This window comes from Nannobrachium achirus (assembly GCF_963921795.1).
Source record: "Nannobrachium achirus genome assembly, chromosome: 9".
Classification (NCBI taxonomy): domain Eukaryota; kingdom Metazoa; phylum Chordata; class Actinopteri; order Myctophiformes; family Myctophidae; genus Nannobrachium; species Nannobrachium achirus.
Window position 1 is genome coordinate 29472994 of NC_137818.1, and position 13615 is coordinate 29486608.

At 41.4% G+C, this 13615-nt stretch overlaps 1 protein-coding gene across 1 annotated transcript; it reads right to left on the minus strand.

Annotated features, from left to right (window-relative positions):
• Window positions 1-1165: 1165 nt before the first annotated feature.
• On the minus strand, window positions 1166-13363 carry eno1a (enolase 1a, (alpha)). The gene is made up of 12 exons (XM_080733600.1): window positions 13298-13363; window positions 11210-11308; window positions 7607-7702; window positions 7004-7062; window positions 6524-6593; window positions 6157-6290; window positions 5690-5912; window positions 3737-3934; window positions 2988-3189; window positions 2187-2295; window positions 1965-2023; window positions 1166-1679 (listed from the first exon to the last, which is right to left on the minus strand). Exons 2-12 carry the CDS (start codon window positions 11292-11294, stop codon window positions 1616-1618), a joined length of 1299 nt encoding a protein of 432 aa, XP_080589726.1. The 5' UTR covers window positions 11295-11308; window positions 13298-13363; the 3' UTR covers window positions 1166-1615.
• Between the last annotated feature and the right edge of the window lie 252 nt (window positions 13364-13615).

Consider the following 13615-nt stretch of genomic DNA (forward strand, 5'->3'; position numbering starts at 1 on the left):
TAGAAAATTAACATACTTTTCTCCCCATTCACAAATAGGAATGTCAAGGCAAGCAGTTAATTTTAAGTGGACAGACACTTCTAGTTCTCTCATTTCATATTTCAATACACAGACGTGGGCAACATTGTGTACTTTATTCGTCTCAAGAGTTGCTTCATTATAGCCTGAGTACAGTACAGGCAAAGAAAACATCTGGGATTGCACTGCACAGCACTGACCACTAGATGCCGTATGTGTCAAAGAAAATAATATAATTCCCATGGCCCATGGCTTTATGAACTATTTTAATCCACTTACTAGCTACAGAATCGCAGTTATTGGCATAAATATATACTATATACTTTTAAGGGGATCCCCTGTTTAAGCCGCTCAGTTAAATTATCCTTCCTTTGGTGACAGGAATTTGGTTCACCCTTATGTGCATGCGTTGAATGCTAGTGATTTGTAATTTAAGACAGCTAAACAATGAAGACAAGTCCACACAAAGAATTGGAGTGGCACAGAACCAGCTGGCCATCCCTTGATGTACTGTACCACTTGTGAATAGACCAACATTCTTCTTGGCAATGGCATGGCAGTCTGGTGAGAACGCCCAGAACAAGGTCATCAGGGCAGGGCAGCTCTGGATCATTTTACTTAGGGGGATTCACAGTGTCCCTCTGCAGAGTTCATGTTTCTACCTCCTAGTGACACACACTTCAGTAATTCAGACACTGCAGGTATCCTGCCTCAAGTCTTAATCAGGTTAAATCTTTTTAATTGTTGTATTTACTGTTTTTATCCTAATAAAGTTTTTTTCCCCTTTTGTTGTGAAGTGTTTTGGGTACCTAGAAAAGCGCTATATAAATCCAAGCTATTATTATTATTATTATAAATGTTTAATTGAATCATGTGACATCATCTTGTGATATTAACCTGATTAAGAATTGATTATTTTTTACATACTTTGAAGAGTTTTTCTTTCTCTATACATTCTCTTCCCTTCTGAGTCTTAACCAGTTTGACTAAATGACAAAGCTACAGTAATGGAATTTCAACAATAACCAGAATTGTACACATAATTTCATTCAAATCCCATTATTATTATAATATACAATTTTGCAACTTTGGTAAAAGAAGAAAGCACAATGACAGCCATGTCTTTTCTGTTTAAATTATATTGTTTATTACATACTGTATGTCTACCAAGGCTTACAGCAACACTAGAACTTGTCAGACGCAACACATTGCACATAACAGTACTCTGCTCAAAGCAGCAAAGTACTAAAACTTACAGTAGCTCTTCACTAGAATACTTAGGAGAGGACCAATAATCACTACAACTCACAAGAAGCGAAAGAAAGATCTCTCACAGTTACACAGACACAGAAATAAGGACCATTACTATTCAGGAGCCAGAGCATTGTTGGGAGGATGGGCTGCACTGTGGTGCACCGTGCACTATGACACAGGTTTCAGTGGTGCCACGAACCACAGGCTTGGACCTTGGATTTCAATGGCGTTGGCGTTCCATCTTCTCTCTGAACAGAGCGAGCGACCTAGCGTGGCATATACTGTATGTGTGGGGTTGTTTATGCAGAGTGAAAACACAAAGGCCCAAGGAGGAAGACCCAGCTCAGATAGGGTGCCTGAAGTTCTGGCCAGCGAAGCGGGCCTTATCGCCGAGCTCCTCTTCAATCCTGGAAGAGACGCATGATAGTTTCAACTGGAGCTGTAGTATAAACTACTATACAATTTAGGCATTTAAACCAGCTAGCACACATGAAACACTTCAGTCTACAATGTTATGCAATCTACCCTTTGATAGGAATATGTGACACACAGAGCCCATATTTTTTCCTTCAGACTGATGAAAAAGCGTCATTATGCACATGTTTTCCATGTGATGCTACCATATACCATCCTTGTACTCATTATGAATTATGTATACGTAATTATGTATCATGTTTCCTGATTGGACTCACCTGAGCAGCTGGTTGTACTTGGCCAAGCGCTCAGATCGGCAAGGTGCACCTGTCTTGATCTGGGAAAGGAATCAAACATGCAAGAGAAAATCAATCAATATAATCCAATGATTAATCTGAAATTGGAAACCATGCATCGGCATCTTGGATCGAAATAATCAACCCTGTGACAAACTCAGGAACTAGGAACAACATAGTATTAGTATTGTGATTAGGTTTTACCTGTCCAGTGCAGAGTCCGACCACCAGGTCAGCGATGAAGGTGTCCTCCGTCTCTCCAGAGCGGTGGCTCACCATCACACCCCAGCCATTGCTCTGAGCCATCTTGCATCTAGAATACAGTACACACAGAGTCATTAGCCAGAACAGTGGTTTTCAACCTTTTTCATGTCAGGGTCCATTATTTATTCTGCATTTGAACCACAGACCACTGATGAGATTTTGCATCTCAGATCCAAGACACAAAACAAATATTTTGTTATCGGTTGGATAGGATTTTGTCCACAATTCCATGCTATATGTTGGTACCATAGGAGAGATAAAAGGCAAATGTTGATCAAAATCATTCTTCTACATTTTCTTATTTTTGTAGACTTCTTGTAAATTGAGTAATGCAAGTGTTTAACAATAATGTAACTTTTGAGAGCATAAAATGAAACCAAATGGACCCGTAAGGTCCATCCTCAAGAGTTAAAGATCTACAGTGTAAGGCTAGGGCTCCACCAAAAAGACTGCGTTGTGCCGGTGTAAAAAAATGAACCGGGCGAATTTGAGCGTCCGACATTGATGTTTGCAGTGGAGCACCCTTCATTAATTAAAACGGGAGCGTTCCCAGCGATGACGTTGACGCGACGCACCCGGTGGAGCCGGGGGTTAAGGGTCCATTTGGTTACCAACTCTCCATCATTTAGCTGGGGACCACCTGGAAGCCCCTCAATGGCCACTGGTTGAAAACCACTGAGTTAGAACATCGTTGCCAAAGTTGGATAGTAACTGTTTTAACGATGACTTGTGGACACTCACGCCTGCAGGGACTCTGTGACGGAGCCGATCTGGTTGACCTTGAGGAGCAGGCAGTTGCAGGACTTCTCGGCCACACCCTTGGCAATGCGCTTGGGGTTGGTGACAGTGAGGTCATCACCCACCACCTGGATGGTTGTGTCGGCTGTGAATTTGGCCCATGCCTCCCAGTCATCCTGGTCAAAGGGATCCTCAATGGACACCACTAGGAGGGGAGGAGGGAGTAGTGAGTATAGTCTCACCATTGTTTAAGTAGCAGTACAGTAAATGTGGGTGGGGGACAAATCACAAGTGCTGATGCTATGGTACAGCAGTGATATGAATTACCATGATTTAACAGGGCTTAAATTAGGTGATGCAGATATGTATTATTTTATTAACCTCTCTCAAGTTGTACTGGCACCTCTCAGATACTCTATAGAGTTATTCAAGTATAATACACATATTATGCATCATTGTGAAATTAAGTTAGTAATATGAACAACAATCCACTTATACAGCCTTTAACTAATATTGATAAACATGTAAAACCAATGATACCGTTATCACTAATGGTTTAATTGACACTTCACAATCCCAATCCAATTCCAAAGCCTTTAATACTCAAGACTTCTGAGGCTCTACCAATGCAAGTCTCAAGGCATCTTCCAGGCTTTGCATCTCAGAGGGTGACAAGAACCATGTTAAGAGGCCAAGAGGCCTCTTAGTATAACCTCTTTGTAATAAGGATAAGTATAGGCTTGAAAACCCACCTGGGTAATCCTTGACAAAGCCCTTATAGAGGTCAGCCAGCTTGTCGGAGGAAATGTAACGGCTTGGGTCGTCAGGGGACTTGAAGTCCAGGTCGTACTTGCCGCCCTTGTAGAACTCAGAGGCGGCTACGTCCATGCCGATGACGATCTTGTCGGTGTAACCAGCCTTGGCAATGGCATTCTTCAGTAGTTCCAGGGCTGAGGACAGACAAGGAAAGAATGGATATTAAAACATGATTGGAGAGGTAGCTTGTTTGTCATGTCATGTACTTGTGATCTATATATAGCACTCCCTCTGCTCCCCGGATAGCTAGAAGCTATTATACTTTTCTAAGATCAAATTAAAGACGGGAGAGCATTATATCGTGTGCGGACATTGCCCTTTTTCATTCAATGTACGTGTGATCATTCACAAGTACATGGTGTGAGAAATAAATGCCCAATACTGTTTTCAGTATTGGAGACTCATTGATACATTTAGCTAATACACCTGGATGTATGGAATCAAATAAAAAGATACAGAGCTGTGGTGTGCCTGGGGACTCAGACTCGCAGACTATAGGCTCATTAACCAAATGCTCCTTGTCAGTTGCTAAGGACTTGAGTTAATGTCTCATGTGAGTCATATCTCACATCGTGTCTCCCCTCTCTCTGCCCTCAGTTTCATGGCTCTCTACACTCTAAAATCAGGGGTTCTCAAACCTTTTCATACCAGGACCCCGTTTTATGGGGAAAACATTTTGCCGATTGTGCTTGATTTATAAATAAATGTAAATAAAGTCTTAGTATAATTATTATTGTAAGCTGATGATGGAGACCACAACATTCAAATAAATGCACACAGTTGAAAAAATATGTTCTCTCCCTTTGATTTTTTTGTGACTACAAAATATTAAATATCTTTGGACTTGGTATCCTGCATGGCTAATATTATGCTAGGTACCATCACTGCATTTGCCTAAACCTCCCTGCAAATCAGGCATAGCAGTGTAGGGCAGGTAGCAGCGTCACTCCAGCTTAAACTCATAAAATAGTGATATTGTCAGTGACAGAGTTATCAAAGTAATTGATAATTGGACTGGAGTCACAGGACCCACTTTGACACACCCTGGTTTATATCCTCTCTAAGACCAACAAGTAGGTGTTGGGAGTGACAGGGTCTAGTCCTCAGTAACTCAAAGGAACAACTATTAGTGCTTCCTACAGGTTGGCCAGGGCAGCTGTCCAACAGTTGGGAGGAACTGGTAAGGATAGTGTTGTTTCTCCAAAGGCGTTATGCCCTCCTGGTGAAACTCTTCACTGCCAAGAAGCAGCTGGCAACTCTTGATGACATGTGGTTGTTTATACAGTGCATCCCGGTAAGACAGACAGTGACAGGGACCATCACCATACACAGCGGAATTGCAAATTGGGATATTTGTTCTAGAAGATCTAAATCACGATGACTGGCTGAATCCTGGTCCCAAAACACATGACAAAAAACATGACCAGAGAGTTTGTTGGTTAAGTTAATACTAAGGTTTTAGCCAATTAATCACCACTGTGGCATTTGCCATCTCAGCACCTTGATCTGTCACTGAGTACAGTGGACGCGGTGGCTGGCAGTCAATGCATTGAGGCCCTAATTTGGAAGCCATCTGTCGGCCTATGATTGGCATGACTGGCCTGAGCAGCAGAGTAGGGTCGAAGGGAGGCTACCTAGGGGGTAGGGTGCTGCTAGGTAAAACGCTGGCCTGGGGGGTCTAAGATTGTAAGCACTCACAGGACCATCCCTTACAGCTGTCCAAGGCACATGAGTAAAAGTTTTAAAAATATCACAATGGGGAATTTTATTATGAATACAATCATTTGGGAAAGTATAATTTTTCTATGCAGTTTGATCTCAGTTCTGTTGGATCAGGGCCACGCTTCTATTGTTACGAGCAGGAGAAATGGCTTCCCGTTTCCTCTCACCTTCCTTGTTCTCCAGGATGTTGGGCGCGAAGCCACCCTCGTCTCCTACATTGGTGGCGTCTTTGCCATACTTCTCCTTGATGACATTCTTCAGGTTGTGGTAGACCTCAGCACCAATGCGCATGGCCTCCTTGAAGCAGCTGGCTCCTACAGGCAGGATCATGAACTCCTGCATGGCGAGCTTGTTGCCGGCATGGGATCCACCGTTGATAACGTTGAAAGCCTGAAGGAAATTAGAGATGTTAATCCAGATGGATTTTGTAAATTAAGAAGAGTTCTTTGTGTCCATTATCAAGATTCCAATATTTCATTTTATATATTTATTTGTCTGCACATGCATAAACACAATCAAGACAAATTTGTCTGCAGCTATTGTACTAAGTGAATACAACCATTCTGAACGTGGTTTCTTTTTAAGGGCCTGTAGCATGTCATGTTCTTTGATGTCAGCTCTGATGAGTGCTTACAGGGACAGGGAGGATGACTTCAGGGTTGCCAGCGAGGTCAGCAATGTGACGGTAGAGGGGCACGCCCTTCTCTGCTGCGCCAGCCTTGCACACAGCCAGGGAAACGCCCAGGATGGCGTTAGCACCAAACTTGGCTGAGAGGGGCAAAGACAAATATCATGACAATATATTCTGATACATAGTCCTCCATACTACAGTTTCTTTGCATTCGTTTTCAATCCCAATTGTCAATTAAAACAAAGTTTCATTCTTCATCGCCGACTTGAGACAGCCAACACAATATGGGCACAATATCGGACATCAGTTCTTTAAGCACTGAGGCCAAAAGACAATATCTTTCAATGCCAAATGACCAATAGGAGCTTACACTTGTTCTCTGTGCCGTCCATGTCCAGCATCAGCTTGTCAACCTTCTCCTGCTCCAAGACATTCACGTTCTGAGCAAGACACAACATGGTAATTAGTGCAAGTGAAAGGAAGTGATTATCTAGACAAACTTTGTTGAATTCTGTCTGGTTAGTTCAAAAGACCACACTGCAAATAATTATGTTAAAGTAGCAGCTCAGATATATGCCACAAATTGCAGGTCTGCCACAGGATACAGTATGTAACGCTTAGCAAACTCACCTTTTGATTTAAACATTTAAAGTCAAGACATTTTGTATGGCCTACTACCATAACTACTGTCATAAATCCTCCTACATTATCATGTAAATATGTACTTGACTTCTTAAGACACAAAAATGTGAACGACAGAAAGGCTCATTCTTCGCTGGTAATCGGAGAAGCTTTCTGATGTCTTAACACTAGCACACAGTCATGTTAGTCAAACAATAAATTGGCCTACCTTGCTAACCAGTGCAGGTGCTATTGTTTTATTGATATGCTCAACAGCTTTTGAGACACCTGCAAGGGACAAGCAGACCATCACTGACCCAAGGAAAAGAAAGACCATGCAGTACAGGCGTGACAGATGACCACACAACAGAAAACGTATGATTATCTACTAGTAATCATACAGAGTATAATGATTACTGCAGAGATATTATAATTTAATAAAATATGATCCCATTTGTTTTCCTTTTTTCCCCTTTTTTTAAGCTCTGTAATCATCTGTTAATGCCTGCCAAAGTTAGTTTCCAAAGACAAACCCATTACTTCATGCTGCTGTACACGGCAATGCGTTAAGCGTTTCTCTTGCGCATTCCTGTTATGTCCACACTTTTTACCTGATTACACAGAGCTGGGGCCAAGAACTCATTTACATATTTAACAGCTCTTTTCACCCCTGACAGAGAAGGAGGAGAGGTGGGAAAATGGTCAGGGATAAAGGATGAATAGACCAAGAATGTATGGAGAGGAGGTGAACTAAAAGAGGAAATAGTAAAGTTTTACAGAAGAACAAACAGAAGATGTTAGGATAGGTCCATAGACGGGAGGCCTACAGTACCTTTGCCCATGTAGCGTGTCTTGTCATTGTCACGGAGCTCCAGTGCCTCATAGATGCCAGTAGAGGCACCGCTGGGCACTGCGGCCCTGAACAGACCTTGAGGAAACACAGGAAGTTTGGTCACTGAAATGCTGCATCACGATTCATGTTCAACGTTGTCTGCAAAAGTTGACTACGGTTCAATGGCACAGGTGCAATGAATGAATGTTGAAGCATCATTCCATCATCCTATTCGTTTTTATAATACTATACTATGGTACTATCCAAAGTTTGGCATTCTGAATCTGATTTCCGGCTCTGTTGCAACTTCACCCACTAGAAAGGTGCATGAAAAAGAGTCTGGAAAACTGCAAAAAGAAAAAAAGAAAAAAAAAAGAGAGAAAAGAGAAGAAGAAACTAGTTTATTTTGAAAACTGATACGTTTCAGCCTTTGGCCTTCTTCAGGGATCAAGAGACCCACACAAAACATGTTTTGATGTCATTTGGTGCAGCAGTGCTTGGCATTCAAGAGTTAACAGCTACAGAAAGCCACTGCCAGGCAGCATCCAATCAGTGAACAGCATCGCCTGCCCTTAAACAGTAATGTTTTTTTCTCCGTCTGACAGAACGAGTATGAAGGGAGAGGGAGTAAAGATTAAAGGAGAGCAAGAGAGTAATCATATGTTTTCATATGTTTACATTATTTTATGTAATGTACTCATGTGTCCTCTGCATGAACTGTACTTTGAGTCCATTTGATGTCATTATAAACTCTGTGTACTCCCTTTTCTATCATCCGGTTCCACAGGAACTGATATTTCATCAAGTAGTGGACAGTTTGGACAATGATGAGAAACAGTAGTGTGCATTAAAGGAAGGTCTGTGTGGACTGCGTTTTCAAATTAAGTTGGGAATTTTGTAGAAGATGCGTGCCTTGTACAAATATCTCCCCGGGCTTGCTAATAAACATTGTTAAAGGGCGGTTTGTTTTATCTCTTTTATAATACACGGATGCAGATGCATGCCTTGTACAAATATCCCCAGGCCTGTAAAAAAAATCATAAAAAGGACTATGTGATTTCTCCTGTTTTTTTTTTTTATGTTAGGAAACCCAACACTTTTTTGGTGGCAGCTATGAAACCTCATAGCCTAAACCTAACCCTAAACCGAGAGGTCGGACTCCCTATCACGGTGATCATGCTGAGATTCAAAACTTGCAATACTGTATGCTGAAAGGTTTCATTGAAGGAAAATGACTCACACACACACACAGCTTCCTGCACAGTATTCTGGTTTTTCACAAAATATCACATGTGAAAATAAAGTTGCACATCCTTTTATAAAAATGTGTGTTATACCTTTTATAATACATGAACGCAGAAGGCCAGTAATCCTCCTCACAGAGAGTGAGAGTCATGCTGACTGTGCTGTAGACTGTGATGTAAAACGGGTGAAAAAGCTGTGCACTGAGCATGTGCAGAAGATCTCTGCTAGGATGCCAGAGCACATGCAGTACCCACCCACCCACACACACATACATGATGCAGCAACATCGAGCTCAGCCATTTTGGAATCAACCATGAGAGCAGACATTGGGGATATTCAAAATCCATTTAGTTTGCCCACTGTCCTAGAAGCCTCGGATTTAAGGCTTAGCCAGGAAAACACAGCAGTTATCCAAGCAATGGGTGCATGCTTAACAAATCAAATGCATAAAGATATTAGCTCTAGATTCAAGATTCAAGAGATTTTATTCATCATGTGCTGTGTGTTTGTGTGCAGGGCGTGGCTGAAGATTAGCACCTGTGCTCGGCTACTACCCTGGTTAAATAAAGGATAAAAAATAAAAAATAACCAGTCAAAAATCTATAGGCCCATTAGTAGTGTTCAGCCTTACTAAAAACGTATAAAGGACCACAATGGAAATAAGCTCTTGGCTTTCTTGTCTCTAACCTTTTGACAGTGGTGTGAAACTATGAGCAATGAGCATTGTGGGAATAAATCCATCACTCATTAAACAGTTAAACTAAATGTAATTTCAGCATTTGCTAGAGCATCTGAAAATAGCAGCAACAACAAGCATATATATCTACTAGTACCACTGGGAGGCAAAGCAGTTATGCAACATGGTGAAACACATTAGATCACTAGCTAGTAACAAGGCCACCTCGAGCAAAAGTGAACATAAAGGCGCTACATACAAAAAGCTAGCGAACCTAGCAACCATAGGAGTCTAATGAAAAGAAAGCAGGGCTACAGAATAGATGCTCGTCTCCAGGCAATGCCACTTCAACACTTTAATCTAACACAGTTTCATCCCTTCTCTACTTGTTTCCATGTCATTGATAATTCAGTGTGCTTCATTAACATTCCCTGGACATTTAGTTGGGTTGAGCTGTTCTTTTGTTAAAGTTCACAGGGCAGAACACAGACAGCTTGGCATCAACAGGGCACCAAAACCAGCTTAACAGACAGACCCAGTTGATAGAATAAATCCATTCCAAGCCTATGAACATGTATATGCTTTCAACTAGGACTGTCCTGACCTCATTTTCAACAGCATACTGTATGAGTGAGTTTGCCATACAGGGTGGAAAAACGCAGAGGTATATCAATTACATGGGTGTCCGGTTTGTACACATTATCATGGCGTCATTACTCATAAATTGTGCCGTATTGTACTGTATGTGATATCTGTGCCCCCTGGTAGGAATCATTGCTGTAGCAGATACAGTAGGTAAAGTAGTGTGATATTACAAGAGCTATTTTCACACACCCACCATTTGATCCCAGAGTTGGCACCAGTTGAACACAGACCCATGTTGGAGGGCAAGCACAACTTACAGCAAGTGAGTTTTACCATCTAGGTTCAAGGTGATTAGGCAACCCACCTAGAAATAGTGTTGTACATTCATACAGTATGAAATAATATGATCGATGATGTAATAGGGTGACTATTTTGTTGATGCAGTTCAAGAATAATGCAAGTATGTTGCTGAATGTTTTTAACCTACAGTGAGAAGTAGGGCTGTACAATATAATGAAGAGATACTGAAATCGCAAAATTGATTAATATCACCACATCAATTTTGCAATATGCTGAAACGTTACATCGAAGGAAAATGATTCAGAGACGCTTCCTGCACACAGTATTGTTTTCTGGCACAAAATCCCACACGTGAAAATCACATAAGTAAAAAAAGATCAGCATCATGATCAGAATACATAACATAAACATTGCATTATTGTGCAGTAATAAGAGTCATAAGGAGGTCCTGGCAGTATGAATGCTTGTTTTGAATGATGTTCCAACAGTCATTTGGTGGGGGTTCATCTTGGCTTAATGTGACGTCTACTGTTGTTCAAATGGTATTCGACTGAAAAAAGGGCTCTCCCACTTTTCTCTTATATATCCTTGAAATTCCTTTATCAAGCCCTACGTAAAATAAATCATGGTCTTGATCATTCTAACCATCTTTCTTTTAGACATTCTTTTGATTATGTGAATTATTTTGTCATTTCAATGATGTCACTGAATTTGACATGAAGCCAAATACAATTACCTGGCCATGGCTATACAATAAAGTCCTGTTCTATGAATGAAACTCAGTAGATGTAACATACCTTTCTTGGTGTACAAGTCGACCTCCACAGTGGGGTTGCCACGGGAGTCAAAAATCTCACGTGCGTGGATCTTAAGGATTGACATGGTTGGTTCTAGATCTACGGAGAAATAAACAAGGGAGAAATGAGGAAACGTCAGTCATGAGCTGCTAGGACAAACAAAGAACATGGCATACTGAAGTTCATTATGTTGCACTGTGATTCAATAAAGGTCTAATGCTTTGATGTAGAGCAGTGACTTGGCAAAATCTGTGACTCTGGTATACTCAAGGACAAAGTGGGCATAAAATCAACCCTGTTGTTGAGCAAACAATCTATAATAATCTTGTAGACTATTACTTAACACAAATGTAAACTGTGGGAGGAATAAAGAAAAGAAAATATATGACCATGTCATGAAGGGTGGCATAGAGATTAGTCACAGCAAGGTGTGGTCAGTGCAACAATGCAAAGATGTCTCACAACGGGTGAATTCATAATCAACTTCATGAAATCTGTACTGCAGCTTTTAGCACTTAACATTGACACCTGGGACTACAACCTGTTAAAAAAGTGCTGATACGGCTGTGGTTCGAGTAAGTTATCAACAGAACAAAACAGACATATATATTGTGACATATTGACAATGGGAATGAGTGAGTCACTTTGGTAGATATTTGGCAGTGGTCTGAGTAGTGGCCTAATCTCAGTCTGCCTATCTGTCCAAATTCCAGACAGAAGTGGTGGTGGTGGGGGGGGGGGGGGGGGGGAGGCATTATACCATATTGGATTAGAATTGTTCTTACGCCCAATGCCCTGACTTTCTCATCTATCCATTTGTATTCATCAATGAATGAACTACTAGAGCCCAGCCCCCCAACCAATGGAAAAACCTCTGCCCTTACATGTATGTGTGTGTAAACTTGCCTCTGGCTATAAAGCACAGGGAAGCCGAGGGTACTGAAGTAACCAAATGCATGGCAGAATGTATTGACTGCTGTCAAAACACTGCTGTTCAGTGTTTACAGTTCAACAGCATGGGCAAACTACAATAATAGCCTTACAAAAATAGCATTAGTAGCAGCTAGTATAACACCTATGCAGCAAATGGCTAGTAAGCTACAGTTGTATTCACATTGATTTCACAGTTAACTTTTTGGTAATCAGGTCATCATCAGTGAAGTTGGAAAAACTAGTGAAGCTTTGGTTCCAAAAAATGGCAACCACAACTAAATAATTAAATACTGACATTTGATATATTAACTTGGCACTCAAATCCTTGACTTATTTTAATCAACTGGGCTCTGTGGGTGTTTTGACAAGTCTCCAAGACATTACTGTATATTTATATTATTTATATTAGTAATTGCTAATACATACTACAATTGTCTGTTTAAGGCAACAGTAATTGAGCTCATTGATTTAAATCATTAAAAAGCCTTCGACTGTTTTATGGCTCTATGTGGAAGTGAGGAAAAGATAACATTTTGTCAAGGCAGGGGAGAATATATATGAGAACCGTGTAGCAAATGCAACAGTTCCTTTCACACAATGTTCTCGACTGGACACACCCCCATGAATGTCTGATGCAAGCAACTGGTAGCACAATGCTGCATAGGGCCATTGTGTATGGCTCCATGTGAGGCGTTATGAAATAAACAATTCTGATAAAAGGCTGGACTGCAATTCGAACTTGTACAAATGAACGGTGAATTTAAGCACCGGGTTAAAACTGCACTACAGTTGGGGCTGCAACTTGACCTCCCTCTCCTCATACACTGCAGTTCTAAAATGGAGTGACATCCTCGCCAGCTGACGGCCAGGTTTAAAAATAGACAGTAGCCTAGCCTGAACTACCATCATCATGTCATGTAAGTACATTCCTCCCAAAATACGGTGTAAGGGAATACATCGAAAACAACCCAAACGACCAGACTTTAGGGGTCGTTGTGGAGGATGAGGAACATCGTGTACAAATGCACAGTCAATGAAACATTGCCCCTAAAAAGTAAGGCGAGTTCTCTTGGAGTTACTTCGGGTAGACTTTGGTAGATACAACCTTATTCAGCGACACGGATAATAAATAGAAACACGCCACACGGGACTTACCTTTCCTGGTTGACTGTGTGCAAAGGGTAGTGCTCTCTCTGTAGTGCAGGCAGGCAGAGAAGGAGCTCGTGATGGTCCCGGCTGATGATAAGTTGGCCAGAAGCACAGGAAGGAGTTCGCGCGATGTGATTGGCTGGGCCGAACTCACGAGGCAGCAGAGCAGCAGACAGTGCGAGGAGCTCTGCACGTTCACCAGCAGCATCACCACGCCTTCCATGGCATGCGAAACATGACATGGATCGACCTCAATCTAGTTGACCAGTATAGCCAATTTGTCACGTACGTCTACGCAAACGTTCATATTTCAAAAATAAAGTG

Excerpts from the sequence above, each read along its gene's own strand:
- eno1a (XM_080733600.1), bottom strand. The coding sequence starts at position 11,294 with ATGTCAATCCTTAAGATCCACGCACGTGAGATTTTTGACTCCCGTGGC. Across the intron at positions 2,296-2,987 it reads GTCACAGAGTCCCTGCAGGC|ATGCAAGATGGCTCAGAGCA; the intron begins GTGAGTGTCCAC and ends ACTGTATTCTAG. Across the intron at positions 1,680-1,964 it reads AAGTACAACCAGCTGCTCAG|GATTGAAGAGGAGCTCGGCG; the intron begins GTGAGTCCAATC and ends CGTCTCTTCCAG.